This window comes from Xiphophorus couchianus, chromosome 8, assembly GCF_001444195.1.
Source record: "Xiphophorus couchianus chromosome 8, X_couchianus-1.0, whole genome shotgun sequence".
NCBI lineage: Eukaryota > Metazoa > Chordata > Actinopteri > Cyprinodontiformes > Poeciliidae > Xiphophorus > Xiphophorus couchianus.
The window spans coordinates 26,530,812-26,551,880 of NC_040235.1; the positions used below are offsets into that span (position 1 = coordinate 26,530,812).

Here is a 21,069-nt window from a genome sequence, read left to right on the forward strand (position 1 = left end):
TCTAAAATGGCAACAAAAATATTTCTAAGAAAACAAAAACACTTCCTGTAATCATGAGAAGTTTGCTTTGGAATGCGTGGCTTGCTTTAATTCGTTCCTACTGAACGATCTTAGTATATGGTAGTAATTTATGGCCATGAGAAAAGGAAAATGTAAATCTCAATAACCAACTGGGGTTTAAATTGCTTTAAGCAAGATTGAGCAGTCTTTACAAATCTAGCTGATAAATTTAGGTTCATGAATTAGTTACTTCAAAGATGAAATCACTAGCTTTGATTTCCTCCCGTTTTTACTTTTTTCTGATTGTTTATTTCCTATGATATTTAGTTGATGCTGAGCAACACTGTTGAAAGGTCTAGCAACGGGGATGAAACTGACTCAAACGTTGATTAGCTAGTGTCTGAACTTTGTAACTCCATCTTGAAAAAGCAGCCATTTTTACACTCAAATCTCCTTGACTTCTCAAAACAAAACAAAAAGGAGCATTTTTCAGACTATATCTTATGTCGGTATAGTTGACTTGTTTCCTTTGGATGAGGAAAAAAATGAAAGAACTGGTCTTCAGGGACGATGAGAATATTTGTTAAAATAAGTGCATCTTTTTTTCAGTCCGAGTAAAACAAAAGAAAGCAGTTTGAATAAAAAAAAACCCAGTTTATTAAAAGATGAGTATTTTAGAAGCGCTACACTGCTGCGGCTGTACAAACACAAACTGCTTTACAGATGGAAGGACGTGGCTCGGGGCCGTGTTGGTCTTAGAGAGTTGAGCTGACCTCTCCATTGGGCTGGCAATGTTTACCATCATCTGCTGGATCTGAGTGGTGCTGTTGGAGGAAACGATTATATGAAACCTTTGCCGTCGCGACACTCGTTCACACGTTCAAAGACCGGACTTACTCTTTCATGTCTGCGGAACATGCGACGCAACAGGCCCTGCTTGGCTTTGGGGCTCCTAGGGGCCAAGGACCAGTCCAGGTCTGGAGGTCGAGATCCCATTGGACCAAAAACGTTCAGTTCTTCAAAGCATCCCGTATCTATGAGCTAGGAACAAAAAGGGATTAACGTTGGTTTTTAGCTGTACACGATCAGATGCTAATGTAACCTGTGAGTATAATCACTTCATTTTGCCAGCTCCTCGGAACGCTTCCCGTGTTGAATTTGGCGTAGAACTCGCCGTCTGACTGGTTCAGAACGACTCCCCTCAGTGCGCAGAACTCCTCGATATCCTGCACGTCATCGCAGTACACCAGTCTGGGCTAAAGGTGACAATAACAACAGACATGTATTTATTTAGTGGTTAGATTTTGATTAAAAATGTATCTATTAACTGTGTTCATATATGTGTAAGGCTGACATGGGACTGTAAATGAAAACAGCCCTTTATTAACTATTAAGACTGCCAACAAGAAAAAGAAGCAATCAAAACTGTAACATGACTTCATAAGCGTGTGAAAATAACTCAAAAATAGTCCAGTTTGGATGTATTTTTTCTTTCTTTTTCCTTCTCTCATAAAAGTTTCTGTTTATGTCTTAGAAGGAATGGAAACCCCATGTTTGACCTGCTTTACTTTTGCATTTTGCACATACGTTTGTGGCACATTTGTACCTTTAGAAAAAAAGTAAAACTTCCGGTATCTCACAAACGAGACATTAACATACATGGAAGAACCTTAAGAAAATCTTATATTGCAGCAAAAAGACTTTCAGTAGTCAAGATGCTGCATGAACTGACTACTACATTACTGTGAGAGAACGCTTAAAACTATTGTGATGGAATGCAAGCCTTTTGTTAGGTAATGCCAAGACAATAAATTCCCCTCATGTCCCTTAGGGGCCTCCATTTAAAAAACACTGAAGTGTGAAAAAATGCAAAAAGGAAATCAGAAAGAGAGTGAACACTTTTTCACACCCCTGTAGAGTTATGAAAATCAATATTGGGCTTACGTCTGGTTTGAAAGAAGGCTCCACCAGTCCCCCTTCCAGCATCCGGAAGTTGATCTGTCGGAAGAAGGGGTGAGTCTTCACTTCTTTCCCTCCCAAGCCTTGGCAGCCCAGTCTGTGTTTTGGATTCCTGTTCAGCAACTAAAAACAAAGACAAGTCGTTCATAGTTTGGATAATAGTCTTGAGCCCGTCGTGATGCGCGCTATAGACAGCAGGAGAAGCTCTACATCTCTAAGGTTGCATTATCTACGTTAGATGAGCGTTGGGGAGTGAAACTCACGCCGTTGCAGATGTCTACGGCGTCGGTGCTGAACTTCTCATTGTATTCCACAGTTTTTGATATGATCCTTTTCTCCATTTCCGAGGATTTGGGGCGCTCGCTTTTGTCCCTGAAGGGAGACTTTCCCGCAATCATTTCATAAATCAGGCAGCCGAGGCCCCACCAGTCGGGACTCATGTTGTATTTCTCTTTGCTGATCACTTCAGGAGCTGTAAATAGAGAAAAGTTATGGAGGAGAATATCTTCTACACAGCATTAAACAGAATAACATAAAGAGAAGGAACGTCTTTTCAGGGATCATGAAGATTTCCTGGCTATTAATGTGCGAGTCGTACATGCCTCTATGTGACTGACATATTCAGTGGTACAATGTGCTGGCTCACTACTTGACTCCTTAATCCTGGCCTACAGCAGTGTAGGGAAGAGGTAGCAAACAGGTCCTATAGGTGATAACTGGCGTCTTGGTAAGTTAATGAGCAAAGGAGGCAGCTTTTATTCCACTCACATCCATCAGTGCCCAACTGTGGAACAACCTCCTAAAATGCAGGTGTGTTCTGTTTATGTGTGACCCTTCTACTGGGGCAACCAAAAATAATTTTTCTTTTCTCGAATTGACATCAGTTTCTACCTTGATGAATTTGTGTTTCTTTACTCTTTTCAGTGTGGTTACCACTGTTGACCATGAAATAACATTGATCAAGTGGCTCATTTAAATAGACCTTAGCACTCACGAGTAGTCATAAAAGATACACCGAAAATTAACCGTCATTGAAAATTATGGCAGTGGCCAACATCATTTTGCCCATGTTGGTATATTTGTTGTTTTTATTTTGACTGTATAGATAGGCTGTGCTCATGTCTCCCTGGAGGTCTTTGCACGACGCTCAGGAGGAGCGCAGCAAATGTCACGGGCAGACAGTGGGTGGGAGGGGTGTCCCATCAGACCAAGGATGTCGGAAGTTATGTCATTTTATACTTCTAAACTTGTTCAGTTGTACTTATTTGTGCAATAACTCTTACGAATTAAAAGGTACACATTTTCTTTACTTATTTGAGACACTGTAGTTTTAATGCCTCTTAAAGTGAAAATAAAAAATATTGTGAAAAACAGGTTTAGGGAAATCAAACCATCAATACAACTGGTTGTGAAGTATTTATGCTGGCCTGTCACAGGTTAATTTTCAGTTGTCGGGGGTGTTTAGTATTATTGTCCATTTATTGTTATCGAGGTGAATGCTCAATATATCATGATACAGATTTCAAGCCATAACATCCTGCACTATTCATGAAGTACTTTTCATTGACTATTCATGGTTGAATGTGCGCATGTAGAGGGAAGAACATGTGGTGGAACCTTGTATACAAATCATTAGGTGAACCTGTGATCTGTAATGGTCAAACTGCTTTCTGGTGTGTATTCACATGGTTTTGTAAGTCTGGATTCTTTTTTGACATACGTCATTTTCAGTCTTGAAAATTGACATTCACAGACACTAGAGCTAGAGTTAATTGACTTGCAGCAATTGTCCCCACAAAGTAATGACTCAATGGGCTGAACACAGATGCACACCACACTGTAAGACCAATATTAGTGAATTAATTGAGACTTCTGTTCAGTAGGAATAATACACACCCATGTAGTATAATGTGCCGACCCTGCCTTGCACCAGATCCCCGTCCTCCAGCTTCACTGCCAAGCCCAGGTCAGAGATGCGGATGTGTCCTTATTGGCACAAAAACAAAGAGAAATCCACTCAACAGGTTTATTATACTCTTTTCAGGTTTTCTGCACTGACGCACTTTCCCTTTCCTCATTCTTCAGAACCTGCAGAACCCGTTCTTGGAGCTAATTTTACAACTGCCCATCATCTCACTTGCTCTATGTTTTTTACTGAAGTGAGACAAAGACCCCATATGAACCAGAAGCGATAGACTTGACACACACACACACACATACACCCCCCCCCCCCCCCCCCCACACACACAAGGTGATACCTCACCTGTTTCCCACAACGTTTAACTTCCTCTTTAGACTTTTTTTTGAAGGCTTGTCAAAATACCATCAATACCGTTTCCTTCTTGAGTTCTTGAGGTTTCATGTGAAGAATTCATCAAGTCTGACAGAACTATTACTGTTTTAAATCTGATGCAAAAGCTAAAAATAGCTGCCAATAACAACACAGTAATGGCTGGAATGTGACTTGTTAAAAGTTATTTTAGTAGACTTCAAGCTAATTACTGCGCCTCATGAGAAAAACAAACACACACTTGGTGTGGCCAGAAATACCTTTGTCATCCAGGAGAATGTTTTCAGGTTTGAGGTCTCTGAAACATAAAATCACAGCGTATGAAGCAGATCATGCTGCAGTGAGGCGTTCAGATCCACGTGGAAACACACTCACCTGTAAACTATCGACTTCTGGTGGAGGTGGATTAAACCACAGCAGACTTCTGCCGCATAGAAATAAACTCTATCCATGGTTAAGCCGGGCTTTCCCATATTGTGAATGTGAAACCTCAGGTCGCCACCACTCATCATGGTTAAAACCATGCAGAGACTATGTTTGGTCTCATAAGCATATGCAAGATTGACCTGCAGAGAAAACAGGAGATGTATGAGAGAGAAGTTGAATGTGCATACATGTTAGCAAGGAGTGTAGAATGTGCTGTAACGGTAAAGACAGTTATATGTACAAGTTTTAACAGTATACGGTACCCAGACTCATTGTGACTCCCAATTAAAATCCATGAAGAAATTATGGTTCCGGTTTATGTTTGTGGTTCTGTACTTTGTTAAATTAAGATAAATGCAGAAAGTATGTTTATGAATGAAAGATGACTTTCATTCATAAACACCTAAAACAAAAATGATTTTTAGAAGAAAATGAAAATGTCAGCCTAAAGCACATAGACACCACCTGTTTTCAGACCATGTTTACTTCATTCTACAACCCAAATTAAAGTGAGGAAGTTGCTAACAATCCTTGTTGTAAGAATAAGGCTGGGAGCACAGCTGCGCTCTACTAATGTCACCTGCTTCTAGAACTCATGTAGCAATGAAGAGTGGTCATTTCCCCCTCCATAGTTTTAAACTAATATGCAGCGTTCTACCAGTTCATTAAGTCTGTATTGAAAGAACATCAAACATCCCATATGCTACTTAAGATAGTTTCTTGTTGCTTGAATTTAAATGTTCATGACTTTATCCTTTTCAATCAATCAATCAAATTTTATTTGTATAGCACATTTCAGCAGCAAAGCATTTCAAAGTGCTTTACATCATATCAAACACAGAAACACAAAGCAACATAGAATCAACAATCAAAACACGACATTGAGTCAAGTTCCATCAATAAATTTGTAATTGATTAAGTTTCAAATACAATCCTAAACAGGTGGGTTTTTAGGGGAGTTTGCATCCATAAAGGTTTACCTGTTACACTCCTACTGTGTTATATGGAACAAAATACCTGTTGCTATTTTTATTCCCACTCACAATCACACAGTTTAAAATGATGTAAACAGCATTTTAATGGGCTTCTGGCACAAGGCTCCGTTCACCTCTTTAAAGGAATTTTGAGCAGGGACTCACGGATTTTTGTGCAATTCTATGGTACCTGTTAGTGTCTAGAATTTACAGGGTTTCCGTTACGTGCAGTGACCCTCAGTCACTTGCCGTTTTTCTTCTTGCATGGGGCTCCGTACACCTCTGTCATGGAGTTTCGAGCAGCGACTCTGCCTTTTACTCAGTTTTCACATGCAGTTTTTCAGTTTCAAGAATAAAGTAATTTCCCCCTCTGTTGATAAATTTTTTAAAATTACATTTATGCATTTATGTCTATATATTTTATGCTTATCTTTGTTCTGTATTGTTGTCCGTGGTTCTGAGTGTGTGCGTGTCTGGTTGTTTGTAATGTGTCACAATGTCTCACCAGTTGTGTTTCCTCTCCAAATGTGTGCAACACTTTGTCAATATTTCACTAATGTCAAAAAACACAATTTCAGGTTTCCACCAAATAAGAAACACAATTAAAATCACAGATCAATACGTTTGCGCTATAAGTCATTAAAAAACATGTTGCACAATGATCCTCCAACCACTTCCTGTCGTCTTCTGCTTCCTGGTTTGTGGATTTTTTTTTGCATCACATATAGGGCAGGCATATATTTTGCATATGCCTGCCCTATATATGATGCAAAAAAAATTTATTAAGGAAATGTATTTTCAATATGTCAAATTGCGCAATTATATGGTCAATGGAATCACAGCTATTGACGAAGGCTGTGATTAGTGTTCCTTTCTTTCATCCTTGATTGTATTATAATTGCTGGGTTTACATCTGTGGTTGTGTGAGTGGTTTTGTTGAACCCTTTGCTTCACACTGCCTCATATAAAAAGCACTGTACATATGATGTACATGCTTGTTGTGGGATGAAGGCAAAACATTTTCTCTTTGTTTACAGCAGTCCACAAAAAACTAGCTGTAGAGCATGGTTGTAATCTCACCACAAATCGGCTGTCCACCTCCTCCAGTAGCTCCTTTTCATTGAGTGCCATGTGTTCTCCTTGCCATTTCTTTACGTGAGTTTTTTCTAGCTTCTTGCAGGCATACATCATTCCTGTGGCTCGTACCTGAGAAGCCCAAACCTGCAGGTTGAAATGGAAATGCGATGAAGAGATTTATGTGGTAGAAAAACAGATTTTCAGAAACTGTAGCAGGAAAGGCAAATCTGTCCAAAAGTGATTGTGACATGTAAAGTCAGAATTTCCCCTTTTAGACTTGTATGGTAGTGTAGGGATCAACTTTAACACGCCTTACCTCTCCAAAGCCTCCTTTACCCAGTAGCCTGTACTCTCTGAAATTGTATTTGGTGATTGGCCGCCTTAAAGAGACAAAACAAGAGAGAAAAAATCTTTGTGATTTTGTTTCTTATCCACTTCTTATTTCAGCAGTTTGTGGCATTAAGCCAATAATTAAACCACCTACTCAACAAATAACTGGGGTGCACTGATTGTAATTGGTTGGTGCCCTGAATTGTTGTGAGAATTCTTTGAATTCTCTCACCAATTTTTTCACCTTAGGAAAGAATCAGTGATCACTACCAGATTTTAGCTGATACTGATTTGATTTTTTTTTGTCTGAAACGCCACTAAGTACCATAAAAATGTAAGTCAGCAACAATGGGGTGACTACTGGGCATATGCAGACATGATCTGGTGGTCACGTCTGTCAGTCAAACGTCTTTCACGACAGACTAAAAGGGGACAATGGCTGATTTCCAGACCTTTGTGGAGTTTCTAAATTTCAAATTGTCAATTAATCAACATTGTACTGCATAATGTGCCCAAGTTAGATAAAATAAGTGTTATGGGTTCTTACACGCACACACTGCTGCTGCTTACATAACCATATCACATAAGACTGGTGACAGTCACACATAAACAAAATGAAACTGATTACAGGTTTTGGTCGGGTCCCGAAACTGGTAAACAGACCTGGGTGGTGCACAGAGGGGAAAATGGGTGAACTACAACATAAGCTAATTTTCATCGGTAGTCCCTGTGGCAGTTGTTAAAACCAACCTAAAAATCAACAAAGTTAAAATCACACAAAATTTACATTTATACAATGAAATTACAAGAAACAATATGTTTCATAAACAATTAAAAGCAGAACAATATTTGATCCAATGGGTTGTATAGGAGACATTGGTGATTTAATAACCTAAGCCAATCCCTTAATTGGCTCTTAAAGGAGTTAAGCGAGGGCACTCACTGATAGTGACTGGAATACTGTTCCAGATGTTACCGCCACTAACTGACAGAACTGTCTGCCCAGAGGTGGTGTGTCTAAAGGGTAACCATAGACTGAGTGGCTCTGCTAGAAACAGATTTGAAGATCGGTTTCACATGTAAGTGTCTTCTAAATGCTGATCTCCGTTCTCCCCAAATTAAGGAAATCTGGGTCGATTTCTTGGTGTACTCCTACAAATAACCAATATTTTTATGAGTATCACATCCTCCTTCAGGTACTGATATGCATCACAACTTGTGCACTGACCTCTCCAGATGCTTCCACTGTAGAAAGCGGTCAAAGTGCATGCTGAACTGGTACTGTGTGAAGGGCTCTTGACTGAGGTATTCATGCAGGAATCTAAAGGGGTAAAACAAATGCATACTGAACACAGTGCTTTGCAAAATTATTGAAACCCCTATCTTTTTTTTCTTTTTGCAGTTTGTCACATTACAGACACAAACATTTTTTATTGTTCTTGTGCAACATTCTAATGTTCTGAGACAGACAATCATCAAAATTATAAGAAATAAAGGCTTAAAATATAAGTTCTCAAATGAGTGTCAAAAAATTTTTTTTTTCACAATATTCTAATCAAACTTAAGATGTATCTTTACATCATGCTGTCCTATCATCTACCAATAACTCGATTAAGTATATTAAAGTTTGTGGTTATAATGTCATAAACGGAGGAGTAAAATAAAGGGTGTGATTACTTATATGAAGATCATGTATAACCAGACAGACACGTGAACTCACTCTTTGCATTTATGAAAGACGTCTTCACAGGGATCAAGCTCCAAACTATTGATGCAGCTTTGTTCATGCTTTGCTAAAGAAGGCACACACTGGTTGGCCTGTGGAACACAGAGGAAGTTATAAAAAAAGAAAGAAAAACAGCTGCTATTTAATAAGTGAACACAGAGCTGATTTATTTGTATGTATATAAACAGGGGCTTTCAGACCTGACTTCTGATAAATGTGTGGATGATGTAAAACCCAAAGCTTTTCCTTTCCTCATCTGTCTTTGTTTCAAAGGCTTCCTAAAAGAAACAAAGATAAAGGAAAGAGAAAGGATGGTGAGAAATACACACTTTGCCTAATTTGCTCAGGAAATGTGAAAATTAAATAAACGTATTTTTTCTTGTTATTCATAACCTTTTTATCTGAAATGAAATGTGATTTAGCATGCCAACTGTTGATGGTAAGTTGTCAAGTTTGAACAATTTAAAAAGATTTGAGCTACAACATACATTGAAAACAAGTCTTTAACATGATTAAAAAGGACTGAGTCATTTGTAGATGAAGGTGGTTTATCTGTGGGAATATAATGTAATGCATTGAGCTTAAAAACAAATCCAGAGAAGATAAACAAAATAGTTTGAATTTAAATTAAAAATGAAAAGAAATGTTCCGTGGTTTGACAAATTTAAGATGTTAGATTCTCATTGGAAAGTGTAGGTTAACACTTATTGAACTAAAAATACAGCTGGTTGTCAATTCTCTTTTCAATATCCAGCATCTGTTTGATCAAATTAGTTTGATTGCATCTGTGTTCATGGCTTAGATGACCTGAATATTTTTTAATAAAAGGCCTGGTATAAAATACATTTTTTAAGTAATTATGATGCCATTTAGATTTCATCTTCATCTGGGGAACAGCATAGCTCGCAGAGGTTAAACTAGTGTGCCTGAAGTTCTTACAGATCTTGACTGAAAATTACAGAATGGTAGAAAACATTTTAACAAAAGGGAAAGGAGTCCCCAAACTGCCGAACAGCTGAAAATATTTTGGTAAAACCTTTCAATCAGCAGCCTCCTCAGTTTTCCTTTCCAGAATGTTGGCATTGGCAGAACTGCCAAAGAGATCATTCCAGAAAATGACCTCATATCAACTGTGAATTATTTAGCTGGAAGTGGATTTGGGAATCTCCTCCATGGGCTGCCACCTTATCGTGGTGGAGGGGTTTGAGTGCCCCAATGATCCTAGGAGCTATGCTGTCTGGGGCTTCATGCCCCTGGTAGGGTCACCCAAGGCAGACAGGTCCTAGGTGAGGGACCAGACAAAGTGCAGCCCGAAGACCCCAATGATGAAGGAAAACCTTGGACTTGGTGTTCCCTCGCCCGGACGTGGGTCACCGGGGCCCCACTCTGGAGCCAGGCCTGGAGGGGGGGCACGATGGCGAGCGTCTGGTGGCCGGGCTTTTACCCATGGAGCCCGGCCGGGCTCAGCCCGAAGAGGAAACATGGGCCCCCCCCTCCCATGGGCCCACCACCCGTGGGAGGGGCCAAAGGGGTCGGGTGCACTGTGTGATGGGTGGCGGCCAAGGGAGGGGACCCTGGCGGTCCGATCCTCGGTTGCAGAAACTGGCTCTTGGGACGTGGAATGTCACCTCTCTGGTGGGGAAGGAGCCGGAGCTAGTGCGTGAGGTCGAGAGGTTCCGGCTAGAAATAGTCGGTCTCACCTCGACGCATGGCTCTGGTTCTGGAACCAGTCTCCTTGAGAGGGGCTGGACATACTTCCACTCTGGAGTTGCCCAGGGAGAGAGACGTCGGGCAGGAGTGGGCATACTTGTTGCTCCCCATCTCGGCGCCTGTACGTTGGGGTTTACCCCGGTGAACGAGAGGGTAGCATCCCTCCGCCTACGGGTGGGGGGACGGGTTCTGACTGTCGTTTGTGCTTACGGGCCGAACGACAGTTCAGATTACCCACCCTTTTTGGAGTCCTTAGAGGGGGTACTGGAGAGTGCTCCTCCTGGGGACTCCCTTGTTCTGCTGGGGGACTTCAACGCTCACGTGGGCAACGACAGTGAGACCTGGAGGGGCGTGGTTGGGAGGAACGGCCCACCCGACCTGAACTCGAGCGGTGTTCTGTTGCTGGACTTCTGTGCTCGCCATGGATTGTCCATAACGAACACCATGTTCAAGCATAAGGGTGTCCATATGTGCACTTGGCACCAGGACACCCTAGGCCGCAGTTCGATGATCGACTTTGTCATCGTTTCATCGGATCTGCGGCCGTATGTCTTGGACACTCGGGTGAAGAGAGGTGCGGAGCTGTCCACTGACCACTACCTGGTGGTGAGTTGGCTCCGGTGGTGGGGGCGAAAGCCGGTCAGACCTGGCAGGCCCAAACGTGTTGTGAGGGTCTGCTGGGAACGTCTGGCGGAATCCCCTGTGAGACGGAGCTTTAACTCCCATCTCCGGCAAAACTTCGAACACGTCCCGGGGGAGGTGGGGGACATGGAGTCTGAGTGGACCGTGTTCCGTACCTCCATTGTCGAGGCGGCCGATCGGAGCTGTGGCCGCAAGGTTGTCGGTGCCTGTCGCGGCGGCAACCCTCGAACCCGTTGGTGGACACCTCCGGTGAGGGATGCCGTCAGGCTGAAGAAGGAGTCCTATCGAGCCTTTTTGGCCTGTGGGACTCCGGAAGCAGCTGATGGGTACCGGCGGGCGAAGCGGCATGCGGCTCGGGCGGTTGCTGAGGCAAAAACTCGGGCGTGGGAGGAGTTTGGAGAGGCCATGGAGAAAGACTTCCGCACGGCTTCGAGGCGATTCTGGTCCACCATCCGGCGTCTCAGGGGGGGGGAAGCGGTGCAGCACCAACACTGTTTATAGTGGGGATGGTGTGCTGCTGACCTCTACTCGGGACGTTGTGGGCCGGTGGGCAGAGTACTTCGAAGACCTCCTCAATCCCACCAACATGCCTTCCACTGAGGAAGCAGAGCCTGGGGACTCTGGGTTGGGCTCTCCAATCTCTGGGGGCGAGGTCGCCGAGGTGGTTAAAAAGCTCCTCGGTGGCAAGGCCCCGGGGGTGGATGAGATCCGCCCGGAGTTCCTTAAGGCTCTGGATTTTGTAGGGTTGTGTTGGTTGACGCGACTCTGCAATATCGCATGGACATCGGGGGCAGTTCCCCTGGATTGGCAGACTGGGGTGGTGGTCCCCCTGTTCAAAAAGGGGGACCGGAGGGTGTGCTCCAATTATAGAGGGGTCACACTCTTAAGCCTCCCTGGCAAGGTCTATTCAGGGGTCCTGGAGAGGAGGGTCCGTCGGATAGTCGAACCTCGGATTCAGGAAGAGCAGTGTGGTTTTCGTCCTGGTCGTGGAACACTGGACCAGCTCTACACCCTCAGCAGGGTCCTGGAGGGTGCATGGGAGTTCGCCCAACCAGTCTACATGTGTTTTGTGGACTTGGAGAAGGCGTTCGACCGTGTCCCTCGGGGAGCCCTGTGGGGGGTTCTCCGGGAGTATGGGGTACCGGGCCCTTTGATACGGGCCCGGTATAGATGATGTGGTCCTTTTGGCTTCATCAGATCGTGATCTGCAGCTCTCGCTGGATCGGTTCGCAGCCGAGTGTGAAGCGGCCGGGATGGGGATCAGTGCCTCCAAATCCGAGGCCATGGTCTTGAGCCGGAAAAGGGTAGAGTGCCTTCTCCGGGTCAGGGGGGGTGTCCTGCCCCAAGTGGAGGAGTTTAAGTATCTCGGGATCTTGTTCACGAATGGGGGAAGAAGGGAGCGGGAGATCGACAGGCGGATTGGCGCAGCGTCTGCTGTCAAGCGGGCGCTGTACCGGTCCGTCGTGGTGAAGAGAGAGCTGAGCCAAAAAGCGAAGCTCTCGATTTACCGGTCAATCTACGTTCCCACCCTCATCTATGGTCATGAGCTTTGGGTCATGACCGAAAGAACGAGATCGCGGATACAAGCGGCCGAAATGGGTTTTCTCCGTAGGGTGGCTGGGCTCTCCCTTAGAGATAGGGTGAGAAGCTCAGTCATCCGGGAGGGACTCAGAGTAGAGCCGCTGCTCCTTCACATCGAGAGGAGCCAGTTGAGGTGGCTTGGGCATCTGGTCAGGATGCCTCCTGGACGCCTCCCTGGTGAGGTGTTCCGGGCACGTCCCACCGGGAGGAGGCCCCGAGGAAGACCCAGGACACGCTGGAGGGACTATGTCTCTCGGCTGGCCTGGGAACGCCTCGGGATTCCCCCGGAGGAGCTAGCAGAAGTGGCTGGAGAGAGGGAAGTCTGGGCCTCCCTTCTGAAGCTGCTACCCCCGCGACCCGACCTCGGATAAGCGGAAGAAGATGGATGGATGGATGGATGGATGGATGGATTTGGGAATGCTTAGACCAGACCTGGCCAGCTCACCATCAAAGAACCCACCAAGATTTTTTTGTGTATCAAAGGGGGTATCCTGGAAAATGAGACTGTCTGTAACAAGAAATTTAAGCTGAAACAGAACTAGTTCATGCAAAAATCAGAAACCCAAAATATAGTAGCACATCCACCACAAACTGGCCAAGATCTTGATCTTGACTGAGAAGCATTTGAGTGACTGATTTGTGGTGTTTCTCTTAAACAAAATTATTTTATCATCCCAGGGATAAGAAAATATTCCACATGAATATGTGAATATTTCATGATAAGGAACTGAAGATATTTTGTGGAATCCTAATTTTTTCCCGCATGATTGTATGACTTTTTACCATTTTCCTGTATGTGTACTGATGATGAGATTTAGTTGAAACATCTTCACATTATTGCTCACATTGAGCAGAAGATAGACGCACTACGTTTTCAAGTTTTGGTTAGCTAATAAATAAGCAAAGTGTTGCTGGTAAGGATGTCAGACCTGAAAGGCTTAATCACATCAAACGTTACAAGACTTTTGCAACTTTGCAAATCTAAACCAAGGTACAACATTTTACATGGAAGACACTTTTTCCTGTAACTCTTCCAAACAAGAATTACTTATTTGTCTTTCTTCCAATTATTCTCTTAAAAACGTTAACATTTAGAAGGCCTGTAGAATTGGAGGTAGAGCTCATTGGCATTGCATAGAGCTCTTTATGCACTGTGTAGAGTTTATTAGGGGTGAATTTGAACACTCCTGGGACGATTGCCAAATATTTGAAATATTATTTTCCCTTTTTAATGATTGTTTTCATTGCAAACAATAGAATTGAAATTGTTTGGAAGTGGCCTTCTCAGACTGAAGGGTGGTTACGGTATATATTCTCTAGGGCCATTCCTGATGTCTTACTCACTTGGCAGTTTGTTAACACACACCTGGATGATGCAAAGCACCACAAAGCCAACAATCAGTATTCATACAGTAGAAGTAGTAACAGTGACTATGATGAAGTAATCAAGTGAATTTTCTCAACGAAATATCATGTAAGCAGTAATGATTGATCTCTACTTTGGTTTATCTTTCGATTATAATGTAATGAAATATGTCATATGTTTTTGTACACCTTAGATTGAATTTAGACCATTATTTTAGAACCTGATGAAGACTGAATCATTAGTATTATATCCTGATATATAAAAGTTGGATTTATAGGAAGACTTTTCTAGTCCTCCTATAAATCTTGAGGCTTTTCTGTGTTGTAATGTGCTTGATGGGAATCTTTCCCTCATTTCATGCTTATTCAGTAGTATTTACCAGTGTTCGAGGAGGAAAGAGGAACATTTCTGATTCTAGGATGAGATCACAATTAGTTTGCACTTTTTTAGCATACCAAAGCATCCAGGAGCAACATGTAGTTGTGCAGTTCTGGCCGAGTCAGACAGTAGAGATGAAAAAGCTTCTTGCCAATAGGCTGATAGACACATAAATCATAGTAGTCTCGTTCTGACAGGGAGAAAAACAGAAAATGATGTGATGAACAAATTAGCAGCAACTTATTGACTATTAATTTTAGTAGCCCTGTTTGTGCATATCTCTGACACTTTACCCAACTTTGACCGCTAGCCTTCACCTTCAGTAGTTCTTATAACTTTACATATTATGGCAAAATTTTTAATTGTTTCATCATTTTTTTAAAGAATGTAAATTCTCAGAAAAGTTAAGAATGATAAAAGCCAGTCTTTCTGTCAAGATTAGTGATTAAGTAAATCCATTTATTATAAAACAATTCCATCCATCCATTCATCCATCCATCCATTTTCTAACACCCTAAACCCTAGTGGGGTCTGGAGGGGTGCCGGTACCTATCTCTAGCTAACGTTCCGGGTGAGAGGCGGGGTACACCCTGGTCAGGTTGCCAGTCTGTCGCAGTATAAAACAATTGTCTTTGCTATTTTGAACCATAAGATCAGAAACAGGAAAATGATATGAATGTCAATGAGCAGCTAATTAAAAAGTGTAAAATATTTTCGGGATACAGAAATAAATAAATAAATCACAAATGTCTTCACATGACATACCAGACACTCTAAAAATGTGTTGGTTTAAAAATTACTTAAAGGAAAAGTTGGGGTGTACTCCACCAGGACTGCAAAGCAACTTGCTAACAATAAATTAGCATTAATAGGAAGGATAGTATTAAATCTACTTTTTATGATGATATGAATTAGAATAGGTACTGTAGCTAATCAGTCCCCTTAGGACCATTTGATATTATGCTGTCACAGTTTTACTTTAACAGTGAAATAAAAACAAAGGTGTTGCACTTTTAGCATTAACTTTTAGAATGGTTTTTCCTCACTATTCATTAAATATTACATTCGTTTTGCATAAATTCGGATTCATTTCTTCTGGTTTTAGTTGATCATAAGTTCGTATGGTTTTTTGCAGTGTCCTCCACATCAGAGCTGCTGGCCTTTTACTTAATAGAAACTTTTCTGTTTCTTGCTTGAAAAATTTGACAGCCAATCAGATAGAACAGCATGGCAAATAAGATGTTTTTAAATTATATTTTATAATAATGACTGAAGAACACGTATACTTTTTTATGATAAAAATTCTAATTAAAACGCTATTATTATTAATTTATTAGATTCATTTTTTAAAAATGTTTCTAGATTTTTTCTAACATTCCATATAACTCCTCCCCACTTCTCCAGAACCTCCTGGTGGCTCCCCAGGGTTCCTTGGCCCCCACTTTGAAAAAACACTCTAAACAAATGCTAAAAATCTGAAATTCTGTTAATGTATGTAAACTTATGAACACACTTGCAAAATTTGATTCAAACCTTAGCTTTACCTCTAACTCTTTATTGGTTTTTTCAACACTTTTAGGACAGGACTTTTGTCCTCATATTTCCACTGGTCCTTAGAAGGTGGGTGATGGTACCATGAAAAGTCCTACTGAGGTCATATAAACAAGTATGCACACAAACACACACACACACACACACACACCCCTACACACACCGATGGTCTTTGCTAGCTCCCTGCACTCGCTGATGTGGGGAAAGCGCAGCATTTCTTTCCATCTCCAGCTCCTGCCTTTGTTTCCTCCACCTGCAGACCATCAGCAGAAGAGAAAATGAAACATACAACTTACTGCTGACGAGTCATAAACACACACACACACACACGCATACACACACCTCCCTAGACCATCAGGTTTTAAACAATAGCATACTCCTCTACAGTGAATGAACTATTATTAGCTTCAGGAACAGGTTAGTGGAGCCTGTGTGACCACATTACAAACTCTGAGGCTGTCACTCAGAGTAGGAATTTTGGTTCCTCAAGACGCATTTGTTTATCAACTCAGGATGGTCACCATGCTGCCAGTGTGTGAGTCTTGTACGTTTTTGGATTTTTATGTACAGATGTTGAAAAGAAGATATCTGGGAAAGAAATAACCTGTCACACTGCAGGGGTGGTTCTCATCAGCTTTCCAAAATGTTGTCTCAGGGAATCAGGGACATCCTGACATTACTTTTGGTTTCCAATAAGGATTGTGTCATTAAGGGACAAAAGTTCTTTAAAAAGAACTTGCATTTTAAAAAAAAACATATACTCAAATGCACATGTATCTGTTCTAAATAAAGAAGGATATATTCTTTTCACTTCTGTTACATCCATTTTTCAGACATACAAATGTAGGACAAACTTTAAATCCTTCTTACCTTCTCTTGCTCTAACAAGAGCGCTGTTTTGCACCATGTTATCAATGTCCATATTGGAAAGTTTCACTTAGAATATGTCCTTGGATAACTTGTCCAGAATAAAGGGACACATCAGACCTTTGCTGCAGAGGATTCAGAAACCTTGACGACTGGAACTGAGCTGAGACTAACGAGGCGTGCAGTCTAACCTGTTACTCAATAATAAATGGAAACACTTGTTTTGTTATAGTGTGCTCATCGCTCAGGAACACTCCCTCATCACAGAGGAGGGACCAGTCACCTGTGAGAGTCAATGGCAAAGAAGTGCAGTAGGAATTCAAGTGAGAAGAAAAAAAATAGACAGATATGTGTTTGCACTCCCAAACTCTTGTATAATTCACATTAACTCTAGAAGTGAAACTCAATAAAGTGTTCATTTAGTAAATCAAAAATACTTGCCAAAAGAAATAAATGCTTCTCTGAGCTGGTGCGATCCATAAAGCTGGTCTTTATCTGAATTTTATAAAATGTTCAAATAGAATATAATAACATTCAAACAAATAAGTAAACTGTGGACAGAGTTGTACACTAAGTGGGAAAACAGATGATCAATTTGCTATTCAAAAAATGACTCCAAGCTGTACGTTTTTCTCCATAAATCAAAAATATTATGCATTTTCATTCATCAGCTATTTTATTAGGTACACATTACAAGCGTTGTTAAAGTAAACATAGTCTCTTGTCTCCAGATCTGCTTTGATGCAGCAGGGTGCTGGACATGTTCCCTCCGAGATTCCATATTAACATTACAGCATCACCCAGTTGCTGCAGCTCTTTGAGCTTCAAATGCATACGAGTGTCTCGTTACACCACATCTCAAACTGGACTGAATACAGTCAACTCATTTTCATGCACAAGAAACCAGTTGAGATCATTTTTGGTGCACTTTTTAGTGCATTTCTTCAAAATCATCATTTTGAGGGAATTCATTCATCTTTAGAAGATGGTACAAAGCAGATACAGTCAGCATCAATGTTCCGGAACGCTGTGACGTTTAACTTTTTCATCTTTGTCCAAAGTGTGCCTAGCCCCACTAGTTTTCTCTTCAAAGTTCAAATTGTTGACTGTTCAGAGATGTAACTTCATCTTGAACCAGTCTACCTATTGCCCTCTGACCTCTACTGTCAACCAGGCAATGAAACTATTTTTTTTAGCATGACAATGTTTGAGAGTCAGATCTAATTGCTTATTTGACTTTTTTGTTTTCTCTCTGGGAGTGTTTCTGTAAACCTGAATGATGGTTGTGTGTGAACATTGTCGTAGATCAGCAGTCTGAAACACTCAGACCAGACAATCTGGCAGTTAGATCCCACATAGTAAATAACAGGAGCCATCATTATTTTAAGGTAATTGATTTTAGCTCACAAAGAGAGGTAGAGCCTGGAGCATCCCGGGGACGTCTCCTGCCGAGAATCAGCTCCTACAGCGCCCTCTTCTGTACATTAATAAAGGTGCTCCAGTACAGAGATGGAGCGCTTTTCTGAGTAGAGGAAAAGGACAATTTCTATGATTTTGTGGAATGATTCATGCATCAGGAAGTGGGAGAATGCCTGTTTAAAGTACCTTTAAAAAAAGGTACTTTTTTAAAAACTTTTTTAAAGGTATCTTTAAAAAAGCAAGTGATTTATTTGCTTTTACAAATCAATCATGAGAAACGTTTTTTTCTCCGTTATTTAATATGCGATAATAAATACACTATTACTTCAGCAGCAGTAGTAGGAATGATTGTTGCTTATTTTGTTTCAAACATTTTAAATTTTAACTTCATTTTTTTTGTAAATACACTGAAAATGTGGTATGCTAACTTGCTGTTTTCTTGCACCAGCCCATGTCTGTCATGCACTCATCAAAAGTTTCCCAATGATACAATAAAAGTAGCACCATGCATTAATGTTTCATTGATTTTGTGAACAAGAAAACAGATTCTGGAGTCTAAAATAGTGAGTGAACTCTGCCCTCTGATAGACACATTGCATTATTACATTATCTCATTAACCGTGTGTGCGTTTGAACTCTAAAATAAAGCTTAAATTTCTTTCTGTATTCACAGGATGCAAGAAAAATTTACTTCAGTTGTTACTGCAGAAGAGCCAACATGTCTTAAAAATCTCCTAATGCACCTTGTGATATTCTTGCTGCAGCGATTCCACCTTCTCCTCAGAAATGAACAGGTTGTGTGAAATTCCTCCATAGCCGAAAGCGTCTCCTTTAACAGCATGGATGCCACACGAACCGATTCTAGTGTACAAACTGTATCTATGTCCATCCCTACCTGACTTAAAATAGAAACATTGCTTGAGATAAAGAAACTTTATATCAGTTTCTGTTTGATTTGTTTGACAAACAGCTGTAACAAAACATCTGCAGATGGTTTCACTAAATTATGACTATTACAGTTTTTAAGACCATAATGGGGCTGATTTCATTGGCATTAAAAAAGAGGAACTCTAGTCCCATGATGAAGTGAAGATGACTGACCAACGTGTTCAGCAGAAACAGCTTTAAGCTGAGGTTGAGGTTTATTTTTGATCCTGACTCAGTTTGTTTACATTCACGCCTGGCACATACAGGAGCACCACAGTAAATTAGGATCAAAAGTTTAATTATCCCAGTAACTCAGTTTAAAAAGAGAAACTCATAATATATACATATTACATGCAGTGATAATTTTTAGGTTCTTTTTTTTTAAATTAGGAAAATTATGGTTTACAGTCAGGGTTGGATTTAGAAGAATAAGAGCCAATGGCCTGGAGCAGTTTTGGTGCCCTAACTGTTTCAAAATGTGAAAACACTGAACTTCGCCATTTCCTGCTGCAGGTGGCACAATGCATTCTTGGATATCTTGCTGGCCAATCCCCAGTGTCACATTAATTCAAATGAACTAAACAGATTTTAAAAGTTTTAACCTCAACTATGTGAAATGAAAACAAGTTAAAGCCATTTAATTTATTTGATTAAAGTCAATATGGTAACTTCACAATACACTCAAAAGTTCTTTAGGTTAAAAAGAGTGATAAAGTGTTAGCACACCTTTTCATGTTTTTTCAATTAAATACAATGTTACACTTTACAGTGTACTTAATCAGAGATTTACCTGCAGTAATTTGTGTTTTGGAGGAAACGTTTGGAGATGTAATTAATTTTTTAAACTTCCTTATTTCTCCAAATGACATATCAGCAGTTAGGAAGGAAAGTGTGTGAGGGAAAAGTCTCAAGTTCCATTTTTGAACACACATGAATACAATTACTGCTTTTGACAGCTGAATTCATTTGAGGACAGATTTCACAGAGCAGTCAGATGAGCAGCTGTGGTGGCTGCCTGGTCTGAGAGATTATGCCCTTTAAAAAAAAAATTATGTTATTCGATCATGTGAACAATAAAAAGGAGAGAGTCTCTTCATTCAGATCCATGGAAACCAAGACTAAAGAAATTATGGCAGTGAATGTCAAATAGTTCCAGTTCTTTAAAAAATATATTTTATTTCCTGGGGCTAAAGAGTGTGTCATGTTTCCTCTTTATAAAAAAAATATTTCACAGGAAATATGACTACCAAGCTCTTGTCTTTGAATAGTGTAACAAACCAAACTTGGAATTGCATGAATTCAGGCGAACCACAAGTCTTTCTGCTGCAACACAAAACCATTGCCTAAGGAGGCTTTACAGATGTATTGATTTTACATAAAGTACAAATATTAAGCTGATGTCGTACTGATCTAAGGTCCTGCTTGTACCTTAGTTGAATAAACTGTGAATCTACAATTCAAGAAGAACTTTGGGGCTTACTTTTACAAACCACAACAGGTAAAACGTTAGCTGCCTAGCGTCATAACATAGCAGCAAAAAATCAACACTTCACGAGTGCAGAACTGGCTACATCCTTTCAAATTTTGGTGGAAAATTTGCCTGGTTTGAAAGTTTTTCTCACTTCCTTCGCATTGCTAAAACTGCTTACAGAATTTTAAAACTGCACATCGTTCACAACTTCGCCTTCTGTTCGCCGTTTGTTCCGGTTGAAATTCTACTGGAGGAATCGAGTTCAATTCGACAAAGCCCAGATGAAGCAGGCAGTGAAGTGTAATTATTATTAATTATAATGAAGTGCAATTACGTAAGAATTCAATGGCTAGTGTGGGCAGCACTTGGCAGAAG

The 21,069-nt window shown here is 41.0% G+C and overlaps 1 protein-coding gene across 1 annotated transcript; it reads right to left on the minus strand.

Moving 5' to 3' along the window:
- Window positions 1-633: 633 nt before the first annotated feature.
- grk5 (G protein-coupled receptor kinase 5) lies at window positions 634-17,082 on the minus strand. Its single transcript, XM_028024512.1, has 16 exons — window positions 16,881-17,082; window positions 16,174-16,263; window positions 14,537-14,649; window positions 8,983-9,060; window positions 8,777-8,874; window positions 8,285-8,377; window positions 7,043-7,106; window positions 6,730-6,870; window positions 4,625-4,815; window positions 4,510-4,547; window positions 3,856-3,945; window positions 2,223-2,431; window positions 1,945-2,082; window positions 1,119-1,256; window positions 898-1,041; window positions 634-824 (listed from the first exon to the last, which is right to left on the minus strand). The coding sequence occupies exons 1-16, from the start codon at window positions 16,930-16,932 to the stop codon at window positions 756-758; spliced, it is 1,746 nt and encodes a 581-aa protein (XP_027880313.1). The 5' UTR covers window positions 16,933-17,082; the 3' UTR covers window positions 634-755.
- Window positions 17,083-21,069: the final 3,987 nt, after the last annotated feature.

Excerpts from the sequence above, each read along its gene's own strand:
- grk5 (XM_028024512.1), bottom strand. The coding sequence starts at position 16,932 with ATGGACATTGATAACATGGTGCAAAACAGCGCTCTTGTTAGAGCAAGA. Across the intron at positions 1,042-1,118 it reads CGAGGAGCTGGCAAAATGAA|CTCATAGATACGGGATGCTT; the intron begins GTGATTATACTC and ends TTTTGTTCCTAG. Across the intron at positions 825-897 it reads TGTTCCGCAGACATGAAAGA|CACCACTCAGATCCAGCAGA; the intron begins GTAAGTCCGGTC and ends TTCCTCCAACAG.